This window comes from Sparus aurata, chromosome 21 (assembly GCF_900880675.1).
Source record: "Sparus aurata chromosome 21, fSpaAur1.1, whole genome shotgun sequence".
Taxonomy (NCBI): domain Eukaryota; kingdom Metazoa; phylum Chordata; class Actinopteri; order Spariformes; family Sparidae; genus Sparus; species Sparus aurata.
Window position 1 is genome coordinate 9,287,406 of NC_044207.1, and position 26,618 is coordinate 9,314,023.

The 26,618-nt window shown below is 39.2% G+C and overlaps 2 protein-coding genes across 2 annotated transcripts; both read left to right on the forward strand.

The window, feature by feature from the left end:
- The first annotated feature begins 655 nt into the window (after positions 1-655).
- LOC115572554 (serine/threonine-protein kinase OSR1) lies at positions 656-13,146 on the forward strand. The gene is made up of 17 exons (XM_030402741.1): positions 656-1,053; positions 1,721-1,833; positions 3,072-3,180; positions 4,250-4,391; positions 5,205-5,260; positions 5,724-5,833; positions 5,958-6,059; positions 6,171-6,304; positions 6,423-6,471; positions 6,560-6,625; positions 6,767-6,889; positions 7,721-7,756; positions 7,920-8,066; positions 8,858-8,963; positions 9,066-9,134; positions 9,248-9,312; positions 9,427-13,146. Exons 1-17 carry the CDS (start codon positions 984-986, stop codon positions 9,499-9,501), a joined length of 1,572 nt encoding a protein of 523 aa, XP_030258601.1. The 5' UTR covers positions 656-983; the 3' UTR covers positions 9,502-13,146.
- Positions 13,147-13,515: 369 nt separating this feature from the next.
- On the forward strand, positions 13,516-26,367 carry LOC115572357 (uncharacterized). Its single transcript, XM_030402343.1, has 20 exons — positions 13,516-13,954; positions 14,042-14,145; positions 14,227-14,381; positions 14,488-14,656; positions 14,851-14,971; positions 15,935-16,029; positions 16,125-16,339; positions 16,427-16,535; positions 16,617-16,823; positions 17,607-17,662; positions 20,688-21,085; positions 21,189-21,292; positions 21,403-21,557; positions 23,054-23,222; positions 23,311-23,431; positions 23,848-23,942; positions 24,086-24,300; positions 24,988-25,096; positions 25,524-25,730; positions 25,869-26,367. The coding sequence occupies exons 1-20, from the start codon at positions 13,580-13,582 to the stop codon at positions 25,936-25,938; spliced, it is 3,249 nt and encodes a 1,082-aa protein (XP_030258203.1). The 5' UTR covers positions 13,516-13,579; the 3' UTR covers positions 25,939-26,367.
- Positions 26,368-26,618: the final 251 nt, after the last annotated feature.

The following is a 26,618-nucleotide window of genomic DNA, read 5'->3' on the forward strand; positions in this document are numbered from 1 at the left end:
GCAGAGCCGGGATGATGGTGTTGAACGTGGGTGACAAGGCTACAATTTTAGTTTCCCTTCTGTTTACATTGTGTTCATTTGTATTGTTCCTTGGTACTGTAAATTGTTTATTTATGCTTATTGTTTTTTGGATGTGTTTGTACAAATTATATCTTTAATCTGCCCCCAGAGTCATCCTTGCGTCTTGTCTTTTTCTAACCTTTCTAAGTTTCTGGTTGAGATCTTGTCAAGTCAGCTTTATTCACGCCAAATCATAATAGAAGTCTCTGTTTGTCTCTCAGGGCATTGTTAAGCACTTTCATGAAGGTCTTGATTGTACATTATTTCTATTTTGTAAAAGTTGCTAATTCTGCTAATTAAAGATATTGCAATTCTTGGCAACAAAAGGTGGATTGCAGGGCAAAACAGTATTTGGGTGGAATCAACCTTTAAACTATTTTTTTTAGGTGGAATCAACTATCAAAACCATAAATAATGAGTCACAAAGTATTATTTGGGTGAAATAAACCTTCAAAAACTGTAAGAAGAAGTATTTAACTGGGGTCCTAAAACTGCGGTCCGGAAAGTGCAGCCTCCTCTAAGGTAGGGGGCGCTGTGGCGACAAACTGGGGTCCTAAAAGTGCAGCCTCTGTAGTAATGTTGGACGTTGGTATAAATACAAAGTTTATCTCTGCGTTTGTCCAAGACTCCAATATTTCGACTTCTGGCACTCCACTGTAATGGTAACTATGATTTACTTCTGCTGTTGACTTTGCCACACCAAAGATGGCGCCATCTTCGTGCCGTACACTGAGCGCGTACGTAATACGATGCGTCAGTCGTGCGTAAAGTTGTGTTGACAGGAGCGGTAGGAGTTGTCAGCGGAACAGCAGCAGCCAGCATCATCGGAGCCGAATGGAGTAATCACAAAGATTATTATTATTCCAGACAGCGTTTCTGTTATCATTTAGAAGCTCTGTTCACACCGTTCAAACAACGACACCATGGCCGAAGACCAGTCCTCTCAATCCTGGTCAATCGACAGGGATGACTACGAACTCAATGAGGTGATAGGTGAGTAGCTTAGCTTGCTAATGTTAGCATTGTAGCCTCCCCTGACTCTACAGCGGTGTCGGCTGCCAACCGCCACTAGCCAACTAGCATAGCATGACTGTAGCTAGCTAGGAGAAGGCCGGGTACAACCCGTAGCTCCATGGTGCAGGAAGGTTAAAAGCTCTGCAGAGTTCCCCTCCGGCAAGGCCAAGTTGATTTGTCTTTGCAGTGTCTCCTTTAGTTGACGAACTAAAGTGAAAGGGCTACTTAGCCTGAAGCTAAACGGCTAGCCAAGGCATGTTAGCCTATAGTGCGTGAAGATTCGTCAGTTGGAGAGGGTGGTGCTCCTTTGCTGAAGGTATGACACGGATTACAGTGAGATACAGTTTGGTCTAGGTAACGTGACTGATGACTTTGAACGAAAGAAATGCTCTGAAGTGGTATATTAGCTGCAGTTTTTTCTACAATTCAGTCACATTTGGATTTAATAGCATATTCGCGCATTTTGCAACACTGTAAATTACATTAGTCCCCAATTTTAGAGACTAGTTCTTGTTCAAATTGAGCACCTTAAATTGCACACCAACAGTGTACTTCAGCTGTCACAATCTGACTGCTGTCTTCAAAAGTCAGAAGTTCTTTTGCTCCTCCAGATTAATAGTGTCCTTCTTAATGTTGTCCTCCTCAGGAAGTGGAGCCACCGCAGTTGTCCAGGCAGCATACTGCAAGCCAAGAAAGGAGAAGGTGGCCATTAAACGCATCAACCTGGAAAAGTGTCAAACTAGCATGGATGAACTCCTGGTAAGACACTTCAGCAATGTGTGGCCCAGGATCTGCAGTCTATATGTTTGTTGTGCGTGTTTGCCAGGACTGGTGTGTGCGTTTGTGGGGTCAGATCAGTCAAGGACGGATCAAGATCCTGATACCACAACAACCACCAAGTGTTTGAGTCGGGTGAAATCAATTAGACACGTCATAAAGACAAATTGAATGTGAATGAAGGATGAAACATGCACTGAACTAATGTTTTCTCCACTTTATTTTACTTTTTGATGTTGGTGTTTAAATGTGATACAACTGCAAAATGAGATGAGTAAAGTCCATTTTCTACATAGCTACTTATTGCCAAGTTATCAACTATAATCTCCTCTATAGATATATGCAAATTTATATCATAGTAGCATTGTATATTATGATACAGTATTTCAGGTTTTCCTGCTGCTCCTTTACTGACATCAAGAGAAATGCTGACATTTTTATGAAATATAATATTAGGCTTACTAAACAGGGATTGTAAATTTACTGATTTTTTTTCATTAAGTTATTGAGTAGTAGATAACTTTAAATGTAAGCTTTGCTGTAATTAATGTGAACCGTCTGCCACATGGTCTCTTTATCTGTACTTTCTCCCCATCAGTCACAGTCAGGTTCAATAGTGTAAAGAAAACACACCAACTGCAGGTCAGACACTAGACTGAAGTGAGCTCCTCTAATCACCCAATGGCCACAATACAATCTGCATTGAGTTGAAGTTAGTTTAAGTGTCTTTTTTTCCATTTAATTACATACATGACAAATCGAGATAATTGATCAAATTGATGCAAATACCCTGAAAACCTAATTCTGTCATAAATCATTCCTGATCATTGTTTCCCACAGCTTCATTAGAACAACACTTATTAACAAAATTGCCACCTAGGTACACTTTTATATAATATTAAGGTCCTGAATTCACCAGTATTTGCCCACAAGGTTGAAAATGTCTTTGCTTGGTTCAGTGGTGATGTAACCCAGGTTACTACACTGTCTGGAGTCAAAGGCACTGTGTAATCCTGAATTAGAACTGGTCCATATAAACAGGACAGGTTGATTGTAGGAAGAGAGCTATAGCAGGGACTAAGTTTATTAGATTAAGTTCAGTATGGCTGAGCTTCAGTTTGTCACTGAGCATGCAATACAAGTATTTAGACAGTGCTTTGCCTGGTCCTAGTTTCTGCTTCTAGTGTGAACTTGTTTCCCACATTTTCTTCTCAATGCAGAAAGAGATCCAGGCTATGAGCCAGTGCCACCACCCAAACATTGTGTCTTATTACACTTCCTTTGTGGTGAAGGATGAACTGTGGCTGGTGATGAAGCTGCTCAGTGGTGGTAAGTACTGTGCAAAAGGAAACTTTGCTTCTGACTTTTGCTAATTCTTATCTTCAACTCGACTTTGACTTGACTTTCTTTGTCAAATGTCCTTACATTTATTTATTTATTAATTTATAATGAACTTTGAACTTTGACTGAATGTTTGGATTGAGAGCCAGTTGCCATGTTCTGGCCAAGTAGGCTCAGTGTTTGTTTCTTGTCCCCAGAAATAACAGGACATGTAGATATCTTGATTAAACTCGCAGATATTTTCAGATTTGTAGTTTGATACTACACAGCTAACTCTCCTTGAGGAGTTCTGTCAGAAGTACAAAACAAGTAGCAACTGGTGTATCTGTTTACAACCTAGCCAAGCAAACATTGAGCAAAGAGGCCAGTATCTGTGGGATAAAATCATGAATAGAAATGCTACATGGATGCATCATTTTGTTATGAATCCCTTGAGCACTGATAGGCAATTTGTAACCAACATGGTTACAAATGGTTACAATTTTTGGTGTGCTGCTTTAATGCTAATGACCAAAGCAAGGTCCTTTTTGGAAGTATCAACTTTCACTTTGACAATTTATAAACTGCTAGCAATTCATAGACAAACAACATATATAAACACAATAGCAATATTTAGGCATATCATAGGTAAGTTCAGATGCACTCTTCCTGGGCTCTTTGCTGATTTGCTTTTTCATGAGTGTGCCTCTGACCGACTTTTGTTAGCAGCTGAAGACAAATGCACATCAATTTAAGACACACCTTCAAGCTGTTGTTTGAAGGTGTGTCTTCAAACTTGCCCTGTTTGAATGGAAATGCAAATCCTTGCTGTGCTTGGCTGACGTACCGAATCAAACTGAGTGAATCGATCTAGCACATGCGTATGGAAAAGCCCTATTCTTGTTGGTTCAGTTTGCTGAGTTGTGGCAGGTTGCGTTTTGTTGAGCTGGGAAGGAAACAACTGCTAGTTTTGTCTATGGTTCAAACCGCCACCAGATAAAAGCCATTCAGTGTGTTGAACTGGAACTTCATCCATGTCCTGTCAGCATGTTGTGACCAGCCTCTACCTGTCTTGCAGGCTCAGTGTTGGACATCATCAAACATATCATCTCTCGTGGTGAGCACAAGTGCGGAGTTTTGGATGAGCCCAGCATCGCTACCATCCTGAAAGAAGTCCTAGAGGGGCTTGAGTACCTTCATAAAAATGGGCAGATTCACAGGTGAGTTCTGATAAAGTGTCACCACGCTGAAGGCCAATGCCTTGTTATGTCTGTACATTACTTGGTGCAGTCCCACAATACACTCCTGTCTCAGCTCACTCTGGCACTGAGCCTTCCATGTCTGCATATGAGCGTGTGGTTGAACTGGACCATGCTCCTTCAATATTTAATACAGTGAAAATGCATAATTGAGGAGGTTTGTTTTACATAAAATTTGCTCGCAGGAACGCTGAACCAGGACTGAACAGGAAGTCTTCTATACATCTTTAGGGCCTTGTTTTGTAACAAGTGCAATTTTTCAGAACGATTCAGGTTCCTAACCAACAGGTTTTCTTAAGTCACATTATTATGATTTTTAAGAGATTACATTTACTTTGAAAGGTGGTTTGGCTTTCTAACACTCTTTACAAATGATAATATAATAGATAAAATCAACTGATAGAATTGTCATTGGATTTTCCAATATTTAAAATGTGTCTCATGTTACAGTCGGATCATGAGTGGACAGTACATTGAGTCGACAGAGAGCAGCTGCTGATTGAGCTCAGATGCCGTGGCAAACTTGCTAACACCTTATAAGGAAAGGGAGGGGGAGAGCGGCGGTTGAAGCAGAGTTAATCCGCTCCTGTTCTTTGAGCATAGTTTGCAAACAGAAATCAGGCGGATTAAAAAGGGGCAGATCAAATGCGCAGCTTTAACTTGTTTGAGCTTGAGCATAAAGAGTATTTGTTCATTTGCAGAGCCTATGCACAGCCTAACAATCCCTTAAGTAATTGTTTGACTTGTTTAAATTGTCCTTCTCTTCACATACAGGGACCTCAAAGCTGGAAATATTCTTCTTGGCGAAGATGGCTCAGTGCAAATTGCTGGTACAGTGTTCACTGATTTTTCTCTGTAGTTATTGTTTTACGTCCCTCTGTAGACAGTAGATAGTAGCAGTGTTACCATCAACTTATGGTTGCACATAGGTTTGCGCAAGTTAATGTGCATAATGGGTGATTGAAACATGTTTTCTTAATAAGTCCTTATGTACCAAATATTCTATTTTTGTAAAAAATGTGTTTTTTTTCTCAAACACACTTTAAAGAAATGCAACGAATGCAACTTGCATTTTCTTTTTTCTCTTTTGCTTTAAATGCCCTTCAATGCGACAATCCCATGGAAACATGGCTATTGTTTAGTTCAACAAACATGGCCCAAAAGTACAGGCCTCTCTGCTGGAGACTAGTTTGTTGAAAAATACTTAAGTATAAAGACATTAAAATACCTTTTCTCTATTTTTTTTTTTATTATCCCTTCTGTCACACTTTCCACATCTCACACACTCACCAGACTTTGGTGTGAGTGCCTTTCTAGCAGCAGGAGGAGACATGACGAGGAACAAGGTTCGGAAGACGTTCGTGGGGACACCTTGCTGGATGGCCCCTGAGGTCATGGAGCAGGTGCGAGGCTTGTTTTGTAGTTGATTGCTTCTCATCCCTATTTTCTCCCTGTAATGCCTCATAACTCAGCAGTGACAGGAAAACTTGAGTGCCTTGTTCACTTGGTGCTGTTTTTAATTGGCAGGTCCGCGGCTATGATTTCAAAGCAGACATCTGGAGCTTTGGGATAACGGCCATTGAACTGGCCACTGGGGCTGCACCATATCACAAATACCCACCAATGAAGGTAACTGCGTGTGCACTCATTGCATGAATGATATATTTAATAGTACCAAAGTGAAGCTTCAATGATTTTGTCAGATTTTACTGACTGAAGCGAATGTTTGCATGTCTGTAGGTGCTGATGCTGACTTTGCAGAACGACCCTCCATGTCTGGAGACCGGTATCACAGACAAGGAAATGGTGAAGAAGTATGGCAAGTCCTTCAGGAAGATGCTCTCCCTGTGTTTACAGAAAGATCCAGAAAAAAGGTCAGTTAATCCCCAAACCCGTTTTTTCTTGACGCCAGATGAGTTTGTTTTTCTTTCCATAAGATTCTCCTGTTGTGTTATGAATATAATGAAGAAACCTGTCTTCTTTCCTTTTTAGGCCAACTGCAGCTGAGTTGCTGAAGCATAAATTCTTCACAAAAGCCAAAGTGAGCCTTGCACTCCTATAATAAAAAATAAACTGTAATATTTTTTCTATCTAAGGTCCTGTAAGAAATGTCTGTCTTTCTGTAACAGAACAACGAGTATTTGCAGGAGAGGCTCCTACATAAAGGACCAACAATATCGGATCGATCTAAAAAGGTTTGCAAGTCATTACTTATATAGGCTGCCTACCAGTGTTACGTAATGTATGCTAGGATACACTCTGTGAAAAGGATTTGTCAGAAAGAGATGATGAATGAGGCAATATTAAGTCTTAAAAATTGTTAATGCATCCTGTAGGTGCGTCGTGTGCCAGGCTCGAGTGGCCGTCTCCATAAGACGGAGGACGGTGGTTGGGAGTGGAGTGATGATGAGCTGGACGAGGAGAGTGAGGAGGGCAAAGCTGCTGTGGCAGCTCTGCGGGTGAGACTCTGCATGCTGCCGTCTTCAAACAATCAAGTTGACTTTTAAAGGCCACCTCACTGTATTTCTCACTGCACTCGTTGCCGTAATGGCCAGCAGATGGTGCTGACAGACTGTTAATGTGAACATTTCTTGGCCAAGTTCACTTTTGGTGAGGCCTCCTGCCTCAGTGCCACTGTAGTTCAGGTTTAGGTTACTTATCTAGATCAACTAAGCTACATCTGATTCCAAAGACTTGATCTTGAAAATTGTTTGGTATGACCCAGAAACCGATTGCCTTTGTTGTCTTATAAGCTCCATGTTGCTGCTGTTGGACTTAAGTAAAGATAAATGAATATCACATATAGGGGGGAAGAATACTTTAGATTCCAGAGAAGATTAGAGTAAATTTGTGTGTAAACATAACAGAAAATTTCAGCTTGAAAGTTGATTTTGTATTCACAATGACTCTACCTGTTAAAGGATGTGGCATGGCCACCGTTTGAAAAGGTTTTACAAAGTTTAACCTCTTCCAAGCAAAAGACATAATCGTAGAATATGTAAAGTTTTGTCAGATGACACCTCTAATGAAAAACTGATAACTGAACCAGACACCCGCTCAGATCGCCTGCTGTAATTATTCTCTCTGATGTGTGTTCACTCTCAATTCACATCTTGGTGTGGGATTTTACTGCTTGTTGTCTTAAGTGTGATTTCATTAAGCTATCTGTTTAAAGTCACCTTGTGTCAAATTCCTGTAATCCTACAATGCTCCATCAGTCTGTACATTGGGGGGATAAAAGGAGAATTGCATGTCTTTAATCCTGACAATCTGTCATGTCCATCCTGCAGTCACCCAGAGTGAAGGACGGGTCCCAGAGTCTGGAGGTGAGTCAGTTTATAGTGGACATGACCTGAACATCTCGATTTATCATAATGCCTTGACAGAGTGATCTGCATGACTGTCCTACTGTATGTGTGTCCCCTATTGTTTCTATATGTTTACAACTCAAAACAGCTGCTGACTTATTTGCATGTTTGTGTCTGTTAGCTTTTCACACCAGCAGATGGCTCCACAGGACATCTCCAGCCACCTGCTGTAGCACATGAGAGCCCTGCAAATGTGGGCCAAACAGGAGAGGATGCTCCACAGGCTCCTGCTCAGGCAGCGAGCCCCTCACATGCACCCGCTGCTCCGGTAAAAAAAACTAACAAAATGATTAAGAGGAGTTCTTGTTAAAACAGGGAGAAGGAATCGCTGCTCGGGTGTTCTTTTGGATTTAAATTGACGTTAAAGTTTAAATAAGGATTTATGAGAAACATAACAAACCAATAACTCTGGAATTGTGTTAAAAAAAGTTTAAATTGTACAAGGTATAGGTCTCTGATCAAATGCTTTGATCATTCATTCATGTGCTCCTCAGATGATCACACTTACCAAGTTAGGTAGTTGTTCTTCTGACTTCAGCTTTTAAGTTTTATATGGAATCAATGTGGGCACTACAAAGATGTGCTGTTTAACACAATTGCACTTCTACATTACCTGTAACCAGTGTATATAGCTGTACCTTACTGTTTCAGTCTTAATGCTAATTAATAACAATTCTAAGTAGTCCAAGTCAACTAAAAGGGTACAGTGTAATATCATATGTCAATAGGGAAACATTGATATGCAATATGTGAGTAAACCAAACATTTACCTTTGGCGGCCATGTTTCTGATCATATGATGCCAAAGTCAGCAAGTTGTGTAGTGACGTCTTTGCGGACTTATCAGGTTGTTGACTTGGGAAGGCATTAATGTGAATTTTGCCAGTCGAGGACATATTTTTCATATTTTTTTAGGTCTAACAAACAACTTGATTTCGTTTCTCATGTGCAGACACTCCACAGTGTGATGGGTGCCCAAAAACAGCTCAAAACACAATGCAGCCTTAAGTTCACCTTTCTGAAAACTCTTGTATGTGAAGCTGTGATTTTTATATTACAGGATCCAGCTGCAGCCAACACCAGTGTTCCCATCAGCCTCGTCCTGAGACTGAGGAACCCCAAGAAAGAACTCAATGACATCCGATTTGAGTTCATGTCCGGCAGAGGTGAGGGCGTGTCAACTAGCTTTTTTCAACTTTTGTCATGTTCAAGGAGACTTTGTACTCAGGTGTAACTATTTGGTTTTTTATTTCTCTGTCTGTGCTCAGATTCTGCTGATGGGGTTTCCCAGGAGTTGGTCTCAGCGGGTCTGGTTGATGGGAGGGACTTGGTCATTGGTAAGTAAGAGATATAGCACTGCATGATTGGATAGTAAACACAAAGCTTTCCATTCTTGTTTTCACCGTCTGATTTTACGTGAACCTCTCCCCTCCTTTTGTCTTCTGTTTAGTTGCTGCCAATTTGCAAAAGATTGTTGATGATCCTCAAAATAACAAAAATGTGACTTTTAAATTGGTAAGTACACACGGAATGTACAGAATGAATTTCCTCTTCTGTATGATGAGCTATTGCTGTCATAGACTTAAAACGGAGATGGAACAGTTTATGATGTTGTTCCCTCTCTTCCAGGCATCCGGTGTGGAAGAGTCTGAAATTCCTGATGATGTTAAACTCATTGGATTCGCGCAGCTCAGCATCAGTTAAGTCAAGCAGAGCCAGAAACAAAGGACAGAAATTGATGGTTTTGCACAGCTGCATTGTAGTCAATTCCAAGTAACCACTTCTGCCAAAGAGATGATGAGGAGGAGGAGGACTACGACGAAGATGATGAGACATGAAGCTGGCAGGGTGTGACACTACTGCAGGATGCATGAGGACCATGTTGAGAGGAGGCCCAGTTCATCACAGGAATCACACTTGAAATGTTTACAGTGCGCTTATACAGTAAATGGGAGAAGAGATGCAATCAACTATATCAATTCCTAATTTCTTTTTCTTTTTTTCCCCCCCTTCCTCTTCATACATAAGCACAATCCAAACCATCTCCTGCCAGTACTGGAAGTGATTGCCTTTATTTTCTCCTTTTTAAATCAACTGTGCCACAAAACTCGGGAGTGTTGTGCCACCTTCATACGGCACTTTATGATACACTGAAATTGGAAAGTGTAAATCCAGCCTTAGTCAAACTATGGGTTTTACCAGTGCGTTTAGTGAGAAATTGAGTCTATCTGTGATTATTAGGTGTATTTTGTGTATACCTATCCAAGAAATTGAAGAAAATCTCCCAGAACACTGATACATATAACTTCTAAACACACTGTAGCATAGCTTTAGTTTTGTAATCCAATAAATCCAGATGGACTTTTACTTAAAATAAAATAAAGATACCAGATTCCTGTATAAAGCTACTCAATGTGGTGGTTTTGTCAAAACAGAACCAAGAGTTTAGGCTCTGACTGCACCGCTGAAATCGATCAGATATACACAAATCAACTGTAACTGCTCAGTCCCATGACTGCAGCTCCAACACTTTGTCAGATGGCGTTTTCCAGAGCTGTTCAAAGACAGGATTATTTTCACAGATTGCGACCTACCTAAAATTCTTATACTATGCAATAGATACTTCCTCTTCATCATATGTGACCACTGGTTGCTGATAATATTTCTCTTGGGTCGAATAAAACCACTTTTTGTGCTTGTTCCTCACAGTGAGTTCATGAGGTCAACCGGCCAAACAAGAAGCGTTAGGAACCTGCAGTGAGAGTATACTTTAATTTTCACAAGCAGTCATCAAAGTGAAAAATTTCATACGCCAACAGACAGAGTGGGGGTAATAATTGCTGTTTTCTATTTGCGCTTATAAGAGGTAATTCTGCCTGTTTACTGTTATCGATCTTACAGCTGGGAAGAATCCTGAATGCTGGCAATGAGAGTGAGCTCAGTCTGCTGGTGTTACAGGCTGACTGCTGATGAACTTCTGTGGAGGAGAGCACACTCAAAAGCTGAAAATGTTCTACCTAATTGAAATACAGTTTAAAGGGGCAGTTCATCCAAATTACAAAATTAATAAATCGATTTAAAAAATAAGTAGATTGCTTCACTTGACTCGAGTGATACTTACCCAAGCAGATGGTTTTGGTCTTATTTGCTGTGGAGTTGAGATGCTTGTCTCAGATTTTTGCTACCAGCCCGGTCAGTGGAGGTAACGTTCCTAAAGAATGAATCCCACTGTATTTATAGTGCAACCTGCTGGTCAGAATTTGAATTTATCTATTACTTTGGTTTTTCACCAAATAACTACATTACCGTTATCGATCCCATCAGCGTTCGCTGTACTTTGTGCTGACTTCTAACTACCTAATGGTTTCATGTTAACACCAAAGAGCAGCCTGAAAACTTAAGCTAGCTTGGAAGGATCAGAAACTGCACTTCCTTGAATGGCCGCTTGAGGCTGGCTCCATAATAATTCAGTCCCTAAAAGGCTCATGTTAAAATATCCCACTTGCCAGCAATAATTAACATGTTCCCCACCTGGTACACAAGCCAGATTTTGTCTCTAAAGCTAATTTTTTTCATTCATGACAACTTTGAGTCCTGAATTTCTGTAAAGTTATGTTTAATTAAGGGCAAGGGCCTTCTGAATGACAACCAGAGCCCTTCAGTAGAGAGAGTTGCGACAACGGAAGTTCAAAATGCCAATCTCCAAGAAGTTATAGTTGGGCAATTGAAATGCAATGCATGAATACAGCGATACAGAAGTGTGATTTTTGGCAGTTCTTAGATAATACCTGATTGATTGATTGATTGATTTACAGAAATGGGCTACTAGTATTTGCAGCTAGTTTCCGGAAAACTGTTGAGCGGCTCCCTGATCTGCTATTTCTTTAAAAAGAATGGTACATTGGAAAAAATGGTATCAATGTTACTCTCTCTACTCAAGGACGCTGATGACAACGTGACCAAAGTCATTTAGTTAGCTGAGATCCACCCGTGATCGCAGCTGTATCCCACTTAGAGCTTTACAGTGGCTCTTCAGAAACCTATAGGTGGCATCATGGAGACTATCGTGCATCCATGTTTTATGTAGATTATGATTAATACGCTGAATTTTGGATTTAATCATTGTCACTCTGAACTAGTTGGTGTGCCTCATTCGATTCTGTGGTGCCCAAGTAAAGCCTCACAGAGCTGCTAGCTAGCACCACAAACAAAATTCCATTGTATTGATTTTGCCGAATAAAAACAAAACTATTGACATGTCTTGATACCACTAGAAAATCTTTTACATGTAGGGTGAAGTAACCCTTTAAACGTCTCCAGAGGCCAGTCATTACTTTAGTTTTTAGTCACTAGGCAAGTTGTTTTGACAGTACTGTAGTCTGTTTGCTTTCTAAACACTCACCAACGAATCACTGTCATCACTCCAAGTGTAGCTGTATGGTTGTTTTGTACCATGTGCAAAGGGCTTGGAAAGAGCTCCTAGTTCAGGTACTGATGTAAATGGTGTAAAGATGTTGTATATGTACGTATGATGGCAACTCCATGCACTGTCACACAAACATAATGAGGTGTGTATGTAATGATGTAGATGCATTGACTGTTTTAAGTGTACATGTCAGATAAAAGGAACATTTTACTTGTAAATATTGAGGCAAACCGATTGAGACTCATCATGTTTAGTAGACAGTTTAATTTGTTTTGTAGTGTTTTCCCACTGTTGGCCTTCGTCAGAGCATCACTAATCATGCACAAATTATTTGTCAATTGGCACCTTATTGATCTGTTAACATGTGTGTTTTTGGAATTACACGGGGCTTGTGATCACACACTCTGTGCTTTGATGTCATGACGTACATTTTTTCTCACACCTGTCCCAAGGGTAATGGATGAAATGTCATTTTAATAAGACGGACGGCACAGATTACACCTCTCTCTTCCTCTGTGTGTGTGGGGGGGTGTGGGGGGGTGTGTGTGTGTGTTTTTGGTGATAAAACGATTGATCATCAAATGCTCAATGTCACTTAGAGTTTCTAAATTTCTTTCCCTTTTATTGTTTACTCATCAGAAAAGCTTTCATTCTGCCTCTTTATGGGCTCACCGAATTATTAGTATTAATTTAATCCTTTGATTGGCAAGTACACGTTTTTCTTTTTTAAACCTTTTTTTATTTACAGATCATTATGTATATTTTAAAGATATGATTGATTATGAAATATGTACATCAACAAATGCATAAATTGAAGTGTAATATTTGTCATACAAAAGAGATTCCTTGACATATATAGATAATTGGAAAATGTCGACACATGCAGATGATTTTTATGAGATGAATAAAGTCACATGATGGAATTCAGTGAGTGAAATTATGTTTAATGGCATCAAGCGGTGAGGCTATATACATATATAGCAACCATCTGAACACCCCTGGATTTTCCCAACCCCACACTGGCTGCTAAAAACATGAGTGTGCAACATGTCGGACTTGTTGATATAAAAGGCTCATTAAAAGCCAACAAAACACAAATGTCAGTTTCAGGTGATTATACAATACAACTGTGATTTTGGCTACAGATCCACACAAATCCTACACACTTTAAAGCTCAGTCTTCATTATTTCTTGCTTTAACAAGTTAGCTATTACTGAGCAAGGTTTAAATTTTGCCTTGAAAATGTGTTATCACTACCCATTTAGTTACTGACTTAAGTCAGGTGGTTAAACATTTATGTTGAGACACTGTAAGAACAACCCGAGTTTGTTTCACACATCATCTGCTGTGCGAAAATGGTGGCTTTCGAAGAGATTCTCAGAACTGTAGGAGAGTTTGGTCTCTTCCAGAAACTTCTCATTTTTGGTTTGACATTCCCATATTTCTTAATCCCAGTCTTTTTTGGTAGTTTTCTATTTATCGAGTCAGATCCAGAGCGACACTGTAACACAGACTGGATCCTGAAGGCTGATCCTAACCTGACCACAGATGAGCAGCTGAACCTGACTCTGCCTCGCGAGGAGGATGGGACCTTCAGCAGGTGTCAGATGTTCATCCCTTCAGACTGGGACATTGGTGCTATCAGGGAGTATGGACTCAATGAGACAACGGGTTGTAACAATGGATGGGTGTACAGCAAGACCCTGTATGAAGCCACCATAGTCACAGATGTAAGTCAAGTATTATGTGTGATTAGTCTTTTCTTCTTGCTCTCACGTGCTGACAGCTCTACTGATTTTGGCAGTGTTGTTTTCCAGTTTGATCTCGTCTGTGACAAGTCAGCCATGGTTGAAGTTGTGCAGACTGTCTTCATGTTTGGTGCGCTTGTCGGTGCATTCATCTTTGGACCTATCGCTGAATCGTAAGTGACTTAAGAAGAAGATATTGTAAGGTCATTTGCTTCACACTATTTGTTGACAGTCACCAACTCTCCAAACTCCAGGTATGGCCGCAGGAGAACCGTCCAGTTGCCGGCCGTCCTTTCACTAATATCTGTCATAGTTGCTGGTGTGGCTCCAAATTTCTATATTTACATAGTGTCACAGTTCGTAGTTGGAGCTGGACTTGCAGGATACAGGATCAACTCTGTTGTATTAGGTATGAAACCTGGTTATATGACCAAGACTTCTTTGATTTTTAAATGGTCAGAAGTATCCTGTTTTTTCTAGCTTTGCAGTGATTTTTGTTTTTAAAATGTTCGTAGCTACTGAATGGATTGGGGTCACTCAAAGGTCGTTTGCCCCCTGTCTGGCCCAGATGTCTGCAGCTCTTGGACAGTGTGCTTTGGCTGGTCTGGTCTATGCTATTCGTGACTGGAGAATAGCACAATATGTTTTGGCAGGAGGCCAGGCCTTTGTACTTTTGTACATATGGTATGTGTTGTTTTTACCATTACTCTTTTTTTCCTGACCTCACAGTACATAAACACCTTGCCTGGTTACACCTGGCCAAATCCAGTTTCTTCACTTGCATCTTGGCTTCATACGTCTAACGTTGCTTCACGTAATGAGATAATGCATAACCTTTCTAGTTGCTTTGACATTTGGATTGTGATCAATCTTTTCAGGGGGATTCCTGAATCTGCGAGGTGGTTGCTTGGACAGGGAAGAACCGAAGAAGCAAATAAGTTCATACACAGAGTTGCAGCAATCAATAAAAAGAAAATCCCAGACAATCTACTGGAGGAGGTCAGTCAGATTTGGTTTAATTACATTGGATAAAACAAGACTTTAATGATCCCTTTGGAAAACAGTTCATGGCCTTGCTATTGGTTTTTCTATACTGAGATAGTATAGCTTTCGGGCTGAATGCTAACAGCAGTATGCTAACATACCCATAATGAAAATGCTAACCATGTTGATTTTTCTTAGGCTTAATCTTTCCTATGTTCTTAATCTTAGTTTAGCAAGTTAGCATGCTAGCATTTTTTTTACTGACGCTAAACAAAAAATACAAGCAAGGCTGCATCAGCTTTGAAGGAAGTTGGTAACAAATAGAGTGGACCGAAACTGCCAAAATTCCCTTCATCAAGCAAATGAGGGGTCTGTCATTCAAAGTGTGCAAGTGAATAATTTGAGTAAATAAGTAAATAAATAGGGGAATTAATAGGAACTTAAATGAATACATGAGCAAATTAAAACAGAAATATCCAGTCATGTCACATTTAATTAATTGATTAATACCAACATTTTCTTTCAACATTACTTTTGGTGCATTTCATAGAATATTTGTTTATTTATTTAGTTACTGAAACATCTATTTATATCTTCATTAATTTTAGATTTTGTCACTTTTTGACTAATAGACAGTGCTAGATTACAGGTCAGTGGATCAAACCATTACTGTATATATATAATATACTGATGGATAAAAACTTATTACAATATATTCTCTTGGGGGCATACATTTCAGTATGAACTGTCACAGCATTTTAGTATATGCCATATAGTGACTAAGCAGAACTTTAAAAAATAGTTGGCTAAAAGTAATGGGATATATGGTTATTAACACATAACAAGCACCTGTTTTCTCTAACCCAAACCCTTTGGATTTATTGTAACTTCTGCCGTTTTCATAGAATATTAACTAACTGCCAAATTGCCACCAGCAGCCATATTTTACTGTATTACAATAATACATTTACCCTTCAGCTAACTGGGGACCAAGAAGTCCACAGAGGAGGAATCAAGTCAATATTTACGTCCAAAGTCCTGGTGAAATATATCTTCATTGTATCTTTTGCCTGGTAAGTTAAACACCATTTGGATTGTAGTTTTAATATGTTTAATTCAATATTTAATTACACCTTTTGCATCACATTTGTTTTCTTGTGGTTTGAAGGTTTTCGGTAAATCTAGGCTGCTTCTGTCTTACTCTGAACGTGGGTAAGTTTGGTCTGAGCATCTTCCTGGTTCAGCTTCTGTTTGGGATGTCAGAGATTCCAGCACATCTCCTCTGTATCTTGCTTCTGGAGTTGATCGGGAGAAAGAAATCCCTGATATCAACCATCCTGATGGGTGGTTTTGTTTGCCTCCTAACCCTGGCTTTCCCTCAAGGTGAAAATTCTGTCCTTAATTCTCAGTACAGATGATAAATTACTTCCAGTGTTTTAATTTGATTTACTGTTAAAACTTTAATTCCAGACAGCACTATAGCTATCACAGTTCTTGCTGCCGCTGGAAGGTTCTTTTTCAACTGGGCTGCGTCAGTATGTAATGTCTACATTCAGGAGTTGTTTCCCACCTCTGTCAGGTACAAAACAAATAAAAGTATTCAAAATGTATGATTATATATATTCTACATATATACTGTATATATTTGCTCCATTCTCAGGCAAACAGCTTTTGGCTTGGGCTCCATAGCCTACAGAGTAGCAGGTTTGCTTTCTCCGTTGCTCAACATGTTGGCCACATACTACTGGAACTTACCCATCATAGTCTTCAGCAGCCTCGGGGTGGTCAGTGGAGCTCTTGTCTTCCTCCTTCCTGAGACCTGCAAAAAAGACCTTCCAGATTCAACTGCTGAGGCTGAAGGCAAATGGTAAGCAGAACCTCTTGATTTATTGAGGAATCAGGGCAATATTAGCTCTCCTCATGGCTCAGATAAAGGCTAACCGGGGCATCCATCAGCACTATTTATGTTATTAGTCTGTTTTGACAGTAGATCAATGTAACACTGGTCTCTATAAAAGCTCTTTACGGTGATCTGATGATTACTAACTCTCAAGCACTCGTAACAATAACTGCAGGGAACTTCAGGAGAGTGAAATGATTAAAGTTTTTGGAAAATACTTTCTTGTGAAGAGTTAGGGAAACAGGCTGGCTCATTTAAAAGGTAACAAACTCCTCCTACTTGCTCTTTTAAACCTCACAGAGTAACTTGTTATGTCTAGTTCCTGTACAGAAACAGGAATGTAGAAATTACAATTTTAGGCCAATTTTCGTTGCACCCCGTCAAGAAATAGTCCACTTTAGTTTTTGTACTTGTTTTTTGTGTGCTTTAGAGGTGATCTTATTCGCTCTGTTTGCAGTCTTTATTCTAAGCCTAGCAAATTGCCTGTTAGTGGAAGCTTCATATATATAAAATCTGTTTGCTTATCAAAGTGTTGAAGTGTATTTAACAGCATCTAGAAGCATACATGAGCAGAGATAAAAGTTTTATTTAAAAACTTCGAAATTTTCTTTCAGTTTTATTGAAACTGCTCATATATGAACTCACTAGCAATGACTGAGATAAGATACATCTTCTTTTTTTTTACCCAAATAGATAAAAGGTCAGGGTCAGAACAAAGTAATCTAAATGTTGTGTTCCTTTTCTTTACAGGATTTTTACCACCAAGAAAGCAGGAAATGACTCCAACATGGCTGAACACAACAGCAGCAAATCCACCAAACTTTAGTCAGAATACAGTTTCTTTAGCGCTTTTTGTCTTGTATTATTGTAAAGTGGAAAATTTTCTTTCTTTTTTCCAAACCAACTTTGATGGTAAAGCAGATGATTCAATAAATACATCCAAACAAACATTTGTTTTTATCTTAATGTTTCCCGAAGGTATACCATGACCATTATGGTGACTGAAGAATCTCAACGGACATTTTAAGACTAAATCAGGCACAAATGCAGTGGATTTCATATCTTACTGGGTAACAGCTTAATGATTTAAAAAAATGAATTGGTTTAGCACTAAGTACACAGAGCTGTATTACTGGGCTTGTCAGCAGGGGTGAAGGTGCACAAAAGGACCTTGCAATTTGTTTTCTGACAACACATTGGTTCAGTTTCGATTTACTTCTTGAAACAAAGGTGGGATGCCGATACAAATGAAAATCAAATAATCTCTTCAAAATTCAACCAAATATACAACTGCATTTGACAAGCTTGCACATATAAAATACTGCAGTATCTAAGAATGAGTTGTGACCTGCAGCTGCCCTTTACAACTTCTTATCAGTCTGAAAACCAGGGCCGTGCAGAGACCTTCAGAGGGGCAGGTGCTGAAAGTTAAATGGGGCACATGGACCTGGAGATGAAACGCTGAGTTGATCAGTTGTTCAAAAGTGAATTAATTCACATGATTAATACAAGAAATAATGATAAACGTAAAAAACAATAAAAGATCCACACAGTTAAAACTGTGTATGTCATCACTGGTTTCTTAGTAATGCGTTATCTCTCTAATCTGACCTCTTTTCTCAGTAACGAGTAATCTAACGTGTTAATAATTCCAAATCAGTCATCAGATTAAAGTTACTTATTCAAGTCACTGTGCGTTACTCTTATTTTTGTTATTTTCATCAGTAAAAAGATATATTTTTGCTTTCTTCTTGTGACTTTTTGTCAAGTTTTAACCACAAATGTAAATGTATTTTATTGGGATTTTATCTGATAGACCGACACAAAGTGGTGCATAATTGTACCCTTATATAAAATCCAGTGCAACCAGTTGCCTTCAGAAGTCACTTAATTAGTAAATGGAGTCCACCTGTGTGTAATCTAATCTTAGTGTAAATACAGCTGTTCTGTGAAAGCCTCAGAGGTTTGCTAGAGAACATTAGTGAACAAACAGCATCATGAAGCCCAAGGAACAACCCAGACAGGTCAGGGATAAAGTTGTGGAGAAGTTTAAAGCATGACTACGATATGAAAAAAAATATCCCAAGCTTTGAACATCTCACAGAGCACTGTTCAATCCATCACCTGAAAATGGAAATAAAATAAAAGAGTATGGCACAACTGCAAACCTACCAAGACATGGCCGTCCACCTAAACTGACAGGCCTGGCAAGGAGAGCATTGATCAGAGAAGCAGCCAAGAGGCCCATGATAACTCTGGACGAGCTGCAGAGATCCACAGCTCAGGTGGGAGAATTTGTTAGTCGTGCACTCCACAAATCGGGTCTTTATGGAAGAGTGGCAAAAAGAGAGCCGTTGTTGAAACAAAACCATGCAGTTTGCCACGAGCCCTGTGGGGGCACAACAAACATGTGGAGGAAGGTGCTCTGGTCACATGAGACCAAAATTGAAGTTTATGGCCTAAATGCAAAACACCGTGTGTGGCAGAAAACTAACAATGCACATCACCCTGAACACACCATCCCCACTGTGAAACATAGTGGTGGCAGCATCATGCTGTGGAGATGCTGGGGCAGAGTTTTACCTTCCAGCAGGACAACGAGCCTAAACATACAGCCAGAGCTTCAATGGAATGGTTTAGAACAAAGTATATTAAGTAATATTAAGTCCAGACCTAAATTCAATCGAGAATCTCTGGCAAGACTTGAAATGGAGACTGTTCACAGACACTCTCCATCACTTAAGCTTAAGCTATTTTGCAAGGAAGAATGGGCACATTTTTCAATCAATCAATCAATCAATCAGACTTTATTTATAGAGCACTTTTTATACATCGTAATGTAGCACAAAGTGCTTTACAGAATTAAAACAGTCTCTATATGTGCATCGCTGGTAGAGACTTACGCCAAAAGACTTGCAGCTGTCATTGCAGCGAAAGGTGGTTCTACAAAGTATTGACTCAGGGGGTTGAATACTTTTGCACACCTCAATTCTATTTTTTATTTGTAAAGAAAAATAAATAAATAAAACCATGTATCAATTTTCCTCCACTTCACAATTATGCACCACTTTGTGTTGGTCTATCACATAAGATCCCAATAAAATGCATTTACATTTGTGGTTAAAACGTGACAAAATGTGGAAAAGTTCAAGGGGGGTGAATACATTTGCTATCTATCTATCTATCTATCTATCTATCTGTCTGTCTGTCTGTCTGTCTGTCTGTCTGTCTATCTATCTATCTATCTATCTATCTATCTATCTATCTATCTATCTATCTATCTATCTATCTATCTATCTATCTATCTAGGCTCTGGTTAGGGGCAAACAGGGATACCTCACATGGACAGCCACAGCAGAGACAGAGCAGCAGGTAGAACACTAGAAGTGCACTTTTTCCTCTTTGATTTCCTTGTCAGTCCTCTTCAGAGTCAAACATTATCAGATGTCAGACATATTATGTAACAGTTAGACCTAGCAGAAAAGTTGTAATGAGTCAGCATATTGTAATAGCTCATGAAATTCAACATAACCCTGTAAGAGATAAGCAGTTGTATACACTGTAATAGTGGCTGTGCTAAAAGATGGCTGACTTTTAAGTTAAAGTTGACGTTAAAACACACACATGAATACTGTTGGGTTTATAATAGATAACAAAGAATGGTACAAGAGTGAAATATACAGTTAAAGAATCCCAAAAGAAGCTGAGCTGTTTTTTTTTATAAAATGAAGTATCCATTCAAATGCTGTGTCACCCCTCCTAACAGATACACTCAGTGGTTTAAACATTAATGGACATTGTTTAAAGGTCAGCCTTTTGGCAGCATCAACTAACGGAAAGTCAGCTCCCTGAACATGGCTGAGTTTGGAGAGATCCTCCGGAATATCGGAGAGTTTGGATTATTTCAGAAGGTCACCCTTTTTGCTCTTTGCTTCCCAAATGTTATTCTGCCTTTTCATTTTGCCAGTGTATTTTTTATCCAGTCAGATCCAGAGCGACACTGTAACACAGACTGGATCTTCAGGGCTGATCCTAACCTGACCACAGATGAGCAGCTGAACCTGACTCTGCCCCGGGAGGAGGATGGGACCTTCAGCAGGTGTCGGATGTTTGTCCCTGTGGACTGGGACATTGGTGACATCAGGGAGTACGGACTCAATGAGACTACAGGGTGCCAGAATGGATGGGTGTACAGCAAGACCCTGTATGAAGCCACCATAGTTACTGATGTAAGTGACTGATCTGTCTCATGGCCATTTATGATACAAATATTGAATTATCTTCATAAAATTCTCCTTTTTTTTTTAACAATTTGGTTTAATGTTCCTACAGTTCGATCTAGTTTGTGATAAGGCAAATTTGTTGGAAGTGGCACAAACAGTGTTGATGGCTGGCATTCTTGTTGGTTGTCTCTTATTTGGACCTTTTGCTGAATCGTAAGTAAACTTGAAAATAAAACTCAGTAAATTTAGTTCAAATCTAAACACAAAAGAGAAACACAAAATCACACCGCCTTAGCTGACCAGAGGGGTTTTATCTGTTCCAGGTTTGGCCGTAAACGAGCAGCTCAGATTCCAGTCTTTGTGATGCTCATATTCACCGTAACAACTGGACTGTGTCCCAACTTCTATTTATATCTTGCATCCCAGTTCATGGTGGGAATTGGCTATGGAGGTTTTCGACTGAATGGCGTCATATTAGGTACAGTATACACAATCATCTTACATTTGAACAGGGGTTTTTTTTCTGAATGTTGAATTTTCATTAACTTTTACAATATGCTGACTCATCAAAACTTGCCAGGGCTCTTATGCAAGGTGAAACTGTTTTATAATATGTCTCACGTCTGGTAATGATTGAGTCTGCAGAGGACTTAGAAGGAACACATAAAGGAACATCATTAATTCTGACTTGTCTCTGAAACGCTGTACTTTCTCAGACTACTGCGGAGGTAATTAACTGGTCAAAACTCCAGCCACAGTTGTAAAAGAACAACTTTACGGTCAGACCAACATGCTTCAGCTTTTTGCCCTCACTGGGGTCATCATAAAACACATTAAAAAGAACAACCTGAAATAAAACATACTGTAGTTAACAATGAATTACCAAGTCTGCCTGGAGAGGAGAAGTCGTGGTGATCAAGATCAATCGGTGGATAACATTTGGACTTGTTTACATATATGGGCAATCAATAATCAATAAAAAGGTGTAATCACTAATTATTTTACCATTAAATAAAGATAAAGCATGAAAGTGAGTGTCATCCCGATATGACCACAGTCAAAGATAACTTAGTGAGTAACTTCTGTTCTGTACTTGCACAATGTAAGGTGACGTATATCCACCTTACAAACTGCACATCCTTTTGCTTCCGGTGCCAGCTCTACAGCATACTGTACATCTACATATAACTCAGAGCTCTATAATTTAATCAAAATACTTCAAGTTCACTTTATATAGATTTGTTAATACTTTGTCGTTCATTTTGTGTATAGTGGTTTTAAATTTTTTTATCATTCATACACGGATAAATGTTAGCAATGTGAGCTGGCCATGCACCTTCTTTATGGAACTCTCAACCTGACAAAATATGATATAAGTCTATTGGAAAATTCAAAAATACAGCAAAATATCATTAAAATTGTTTAGAAATCAGTTGATTAAAAATAACAAAAAGCTTTTATTTAAGTTAATATTTATCAGTCGACAAATTACATAAGGGCTTCATTTGTTTTAATGTTATTTTTATCTTTTGCTTGCGTTTTCTACCATCAATTTATTTTCCTAACCATAGTGGAGCAATCAGGAGCACTGTGGCTGCGGCTAATGAAAATTGGCTTTAATGAAAACACTAGGAACATTGTCTAAACCCATAGATAATCAGGCTTTTCAGCTCGCTACCGAGGCTAACATCTTGTTTGCTAACCGCCTAGCACCAGTCTGTGCTAGTCCAAAACTCCAGTGCTAGCAGTGTAAACAGCCCTACCAGTCCGAACCACTAGCTGCATGGCTCACTGAGCTAACTAGCTAACATTTGTTATGGTTAGCAGCGCGAAGCACTTACTCTGGTGATATGCTGCCCCCTATTTGTTATTTGCATTAGTCTGTTTACATTTTACTACTGTTTAATTATTGGCAGAAGTGGGACTATTATGGTGATGAACTCAGGTTAACTGTCATTGATCTCCTGTATCTAGCCACTGAGTGGATCGGTGTGTCTCGGCGATCTTGGGGAGCATGTGTGACTCAGCTATTTGGTGCAGTTGGGCAGTGTGTCCTCGCTGGTATGATCTACTTCATCCGAGACTGGAGACTGGCTCAGCTCATCACAGCTGCTCCGTTTGCAGTGATCTCTATTTACATATGGTGTGCTTTACCTCTTTTCATTACATTCTCATGCTTTAAAGGTAATTTATCGTTTATTCAAAAGTTTCACGGTCCATGTCTCTCACAGGTTTATTCCAGAGTCAGCCAGATGGTTGTTGGGCAGAGGAAGGATAGAAGAGGCTAAACAGCTGATTACCAAAGTGGCAGCCATCAACAACCGCCCTATTTCAGAGTCTCTGCTGGAAAATGTACTTATCCTCACATAACACTTCATTGTAACAATGCTTCAATGGAATAATAGCAAACACATGGTGATACAGTATATATATGGGAAAAAACTAAGAAATTACATAAGAAAATGTCTGACATACAATGAACACCTGTACAGCACAATGCAGTCTAAAACATATGCTGTGTCAGAGAGATGGCTTCATAAACAAAGGTCAGTCCTGGATTGAAGGACAAACTTACAGATAGAATGGCTTACTATACATGAAGTGTTAACACTATCTATATCTACAGTACATGTGTATACATCATTTCCTCTCACACATTGGAACAAAAACCTTTTGCACTAAATACCTTTTGCAAAGCTATTGGATTACATGATTTGCTAGCGTGCAAATGTTAGCATGATATTGTGTCAACTCCCTGTGCATTACAGATTGTTAAGAAAGAAACTGAGAAAAAGGGAGGCATAATAATTCTTATCCAATCATCTGTGCTTAGGAAGTATTTCTTTACCCTACTATTGGCATGGTAAGTTACATTTTACAATACAGAACACTACTGAGTCTATGAATAATGTGTGTTGATTCTTCAGTGATGAATCATTTTACAAATTACATTTTACATTTCTATTATTTAATGACTAATGCTTGTTTTCTTTTTGAATTATGCAGGTTCTCGTTGAATGTTGCCTACTACTGCCTTTCATTTAATGTGGGAAAGTTTGGCTTGGACATCTTCCTGACACAGCTCATGTTCGGTCTGACTGAGCTACCAGCTCATATTCTTTGCATCTGGCTGTTAGAGGCACTGGGGAGAAAAATATCACTGATGGCAACACTTCTGACCGGAGGATTCTTGTGCATCTTAATCCTAGCTGTTCCTCAAGGTAAAAGCTTCAGATGTTCTAGCTCAGATGGTGTTTCTCTGACTTTTGTCTACTTACCCTGGCGACTGGGCATACTTCTGTTGGTCAGTTAGTCAGTGCAATGCTTTTGCTCACACTGGATTATCTTTGGATTGTTATAAAACTTGGCACAGACATTCAAGGTCAGGATACATCATTAGCCAATTGTGGGTAATGTAGTCGCCAGGTTCTGATAAAGCTGATGTCTTCTGCTGTATCAATTTGGATCATTCGTTTCTCAACTAACTTAAGTGTCCATAATGACCCCAGCAGTGTTATAGGACTGCAATGCTTGACCAGTGGACTGCTTTTTAAAACATGGTGCATAAATAACCTATAATGCAACTAGGCACTAAGTGACATCACTGGAGGCAATTTATCAGATTTCATGCAGCTTCCTCTGGAGCCACTACTTTTTCACATATGCAGTATCACTCCTGAAGACCTGTCGACACTCTTTAATGTGTAAAACTGGTGAAGTCACGAGTATAGCACAGTCATTGGGATCATGCAACCAAGCTGATGATAGCATTTACTCAAACTGTACCTAAGGTTCAGTTAAAATGCCTGGGCTTGCAGTGGCAGAAGAACAGTTTGCCTCATTTTAGATTTACGTCCCATAATGCAGTAGTTTTTGTGTGTATCTGACTCTGTGTTTTTCTGTTCAAGGTAATGCTGTTGCTGTGACCGCATTAGTAACCTCAGGACGTTTTTTCATAAACTGGGCAGGGTCCGTATGTAATGTGTACGTTCAGGAGCTCTTCCCAACATCTTTTCGGTAAGCTGAGTCGCTCCATCTCACTGTACCAACTGATACACTTGCACTCATGTTCAGATTATAAAAGCCACAATATTAGTCAAATTAGTTGTGGGTTTATGTATAACAATGGGTCAAGTATTACATGGTAAACAAAGTAAAATAGTACCTGCCTCTGATTGGTTCTGACAACACTTATCCATCAAAATAAACTGTCTAGCCCAGCAATAAATATTAGGCTTGGTTCTTATTCTTGGCTTATTTTAGTTGAGGGAAAGGTCAAAATGTGTGTAGTGTATTATTTGTACTCTTACTTATCTAAACTGAAAGTTAATTAGATTCACTTAAGTTTAAATGAAGCACATTTTCATAGAGTTATGAAAAAATGGCCATGCAGAAATACCTATGCAAGCTGTGCGTGTCTGAGCTCTGTGTGTTTCTTTTGAAGACAAACAGCCTCGGGGTTGGGCTCCATTGCAAGCAGAGCCGGTGGCTTGTTGTCTCCGTTGCTCAACTTGTTGGCCATGTACAACCAGTCCATACCCACCATAGTTTTCAGCAGCCTTTGTATGATCAGTGGAGCTCTCAGCTTCCTGCTCCCTGAGACCAGGAGAAAAGAGCTTCCTGATTCAACTGACGAGGCTGAGTGCAACAGGTAAGCAAAATGTAAACCGAGGGCGTCTCTTGACAACACATTGCATTACATATAGAGAGGTAACATGAGATGACACCCCAAAGTGGGAAACTATCCATCTGAACTAACATTAAATGGCCTTTTCTCTTTCTCCAACAGAAATAAGACAACCCGGATGAAGCAAAGTCAAGCAAACAAGCCTGAACAATACAAAACCTCCAGATTGTAGTCTGAGCACTTCTATGATTTACTTTCTTTTTGTTGCGCATGAAATCAGATGTAGATATTCATTGTTTTCAGAACAAATCGTAATGTTTTGTAGAGCAGCAAATCTTTACTTGTAGAAAGAAATATCAAGTTACCATTGGAAAATTGCTGTGAATTGTGCTAGTACTTTCATGCTTTCCATGTTGAACACTCCATTTTTCACTCCAGTCATGTGTCAGCTTTACACACAAAGTGTCTCCAAATGTTTTGATACGATGGCTCTGAAAGTTAAACTGTCAATATTCACATTCAAGATAACAAACACTCTTTATTTAAAATTCTGTGCCACCCTTCGGACAAATGCTATATTTTCAGTCAGTTGGTTTTTACAACACGTTGCTTTTTTTTTTTTAACTTAAACTATCACTAACTAATAAATTATTATTATCAAGTATTAACTGTTTTGTGAGTCTACTTTCAACTGAAGTGAGTGATTGCCAAAGTTTCCAATACAAACTGTTGTCAGTGGTGTGTGTGGAAGTTTCTGACAGTTTCTCAGATGTTTATATATATATATATATATATATATATTTGAAGCAGCACACATCAAATACTATTCTTACCAATTCCATTACTTTGAAAGACTATTCCTCAAAATGAACTATTTCAGTGAGCGATCATTTTATTGTTAGAATGTATTTT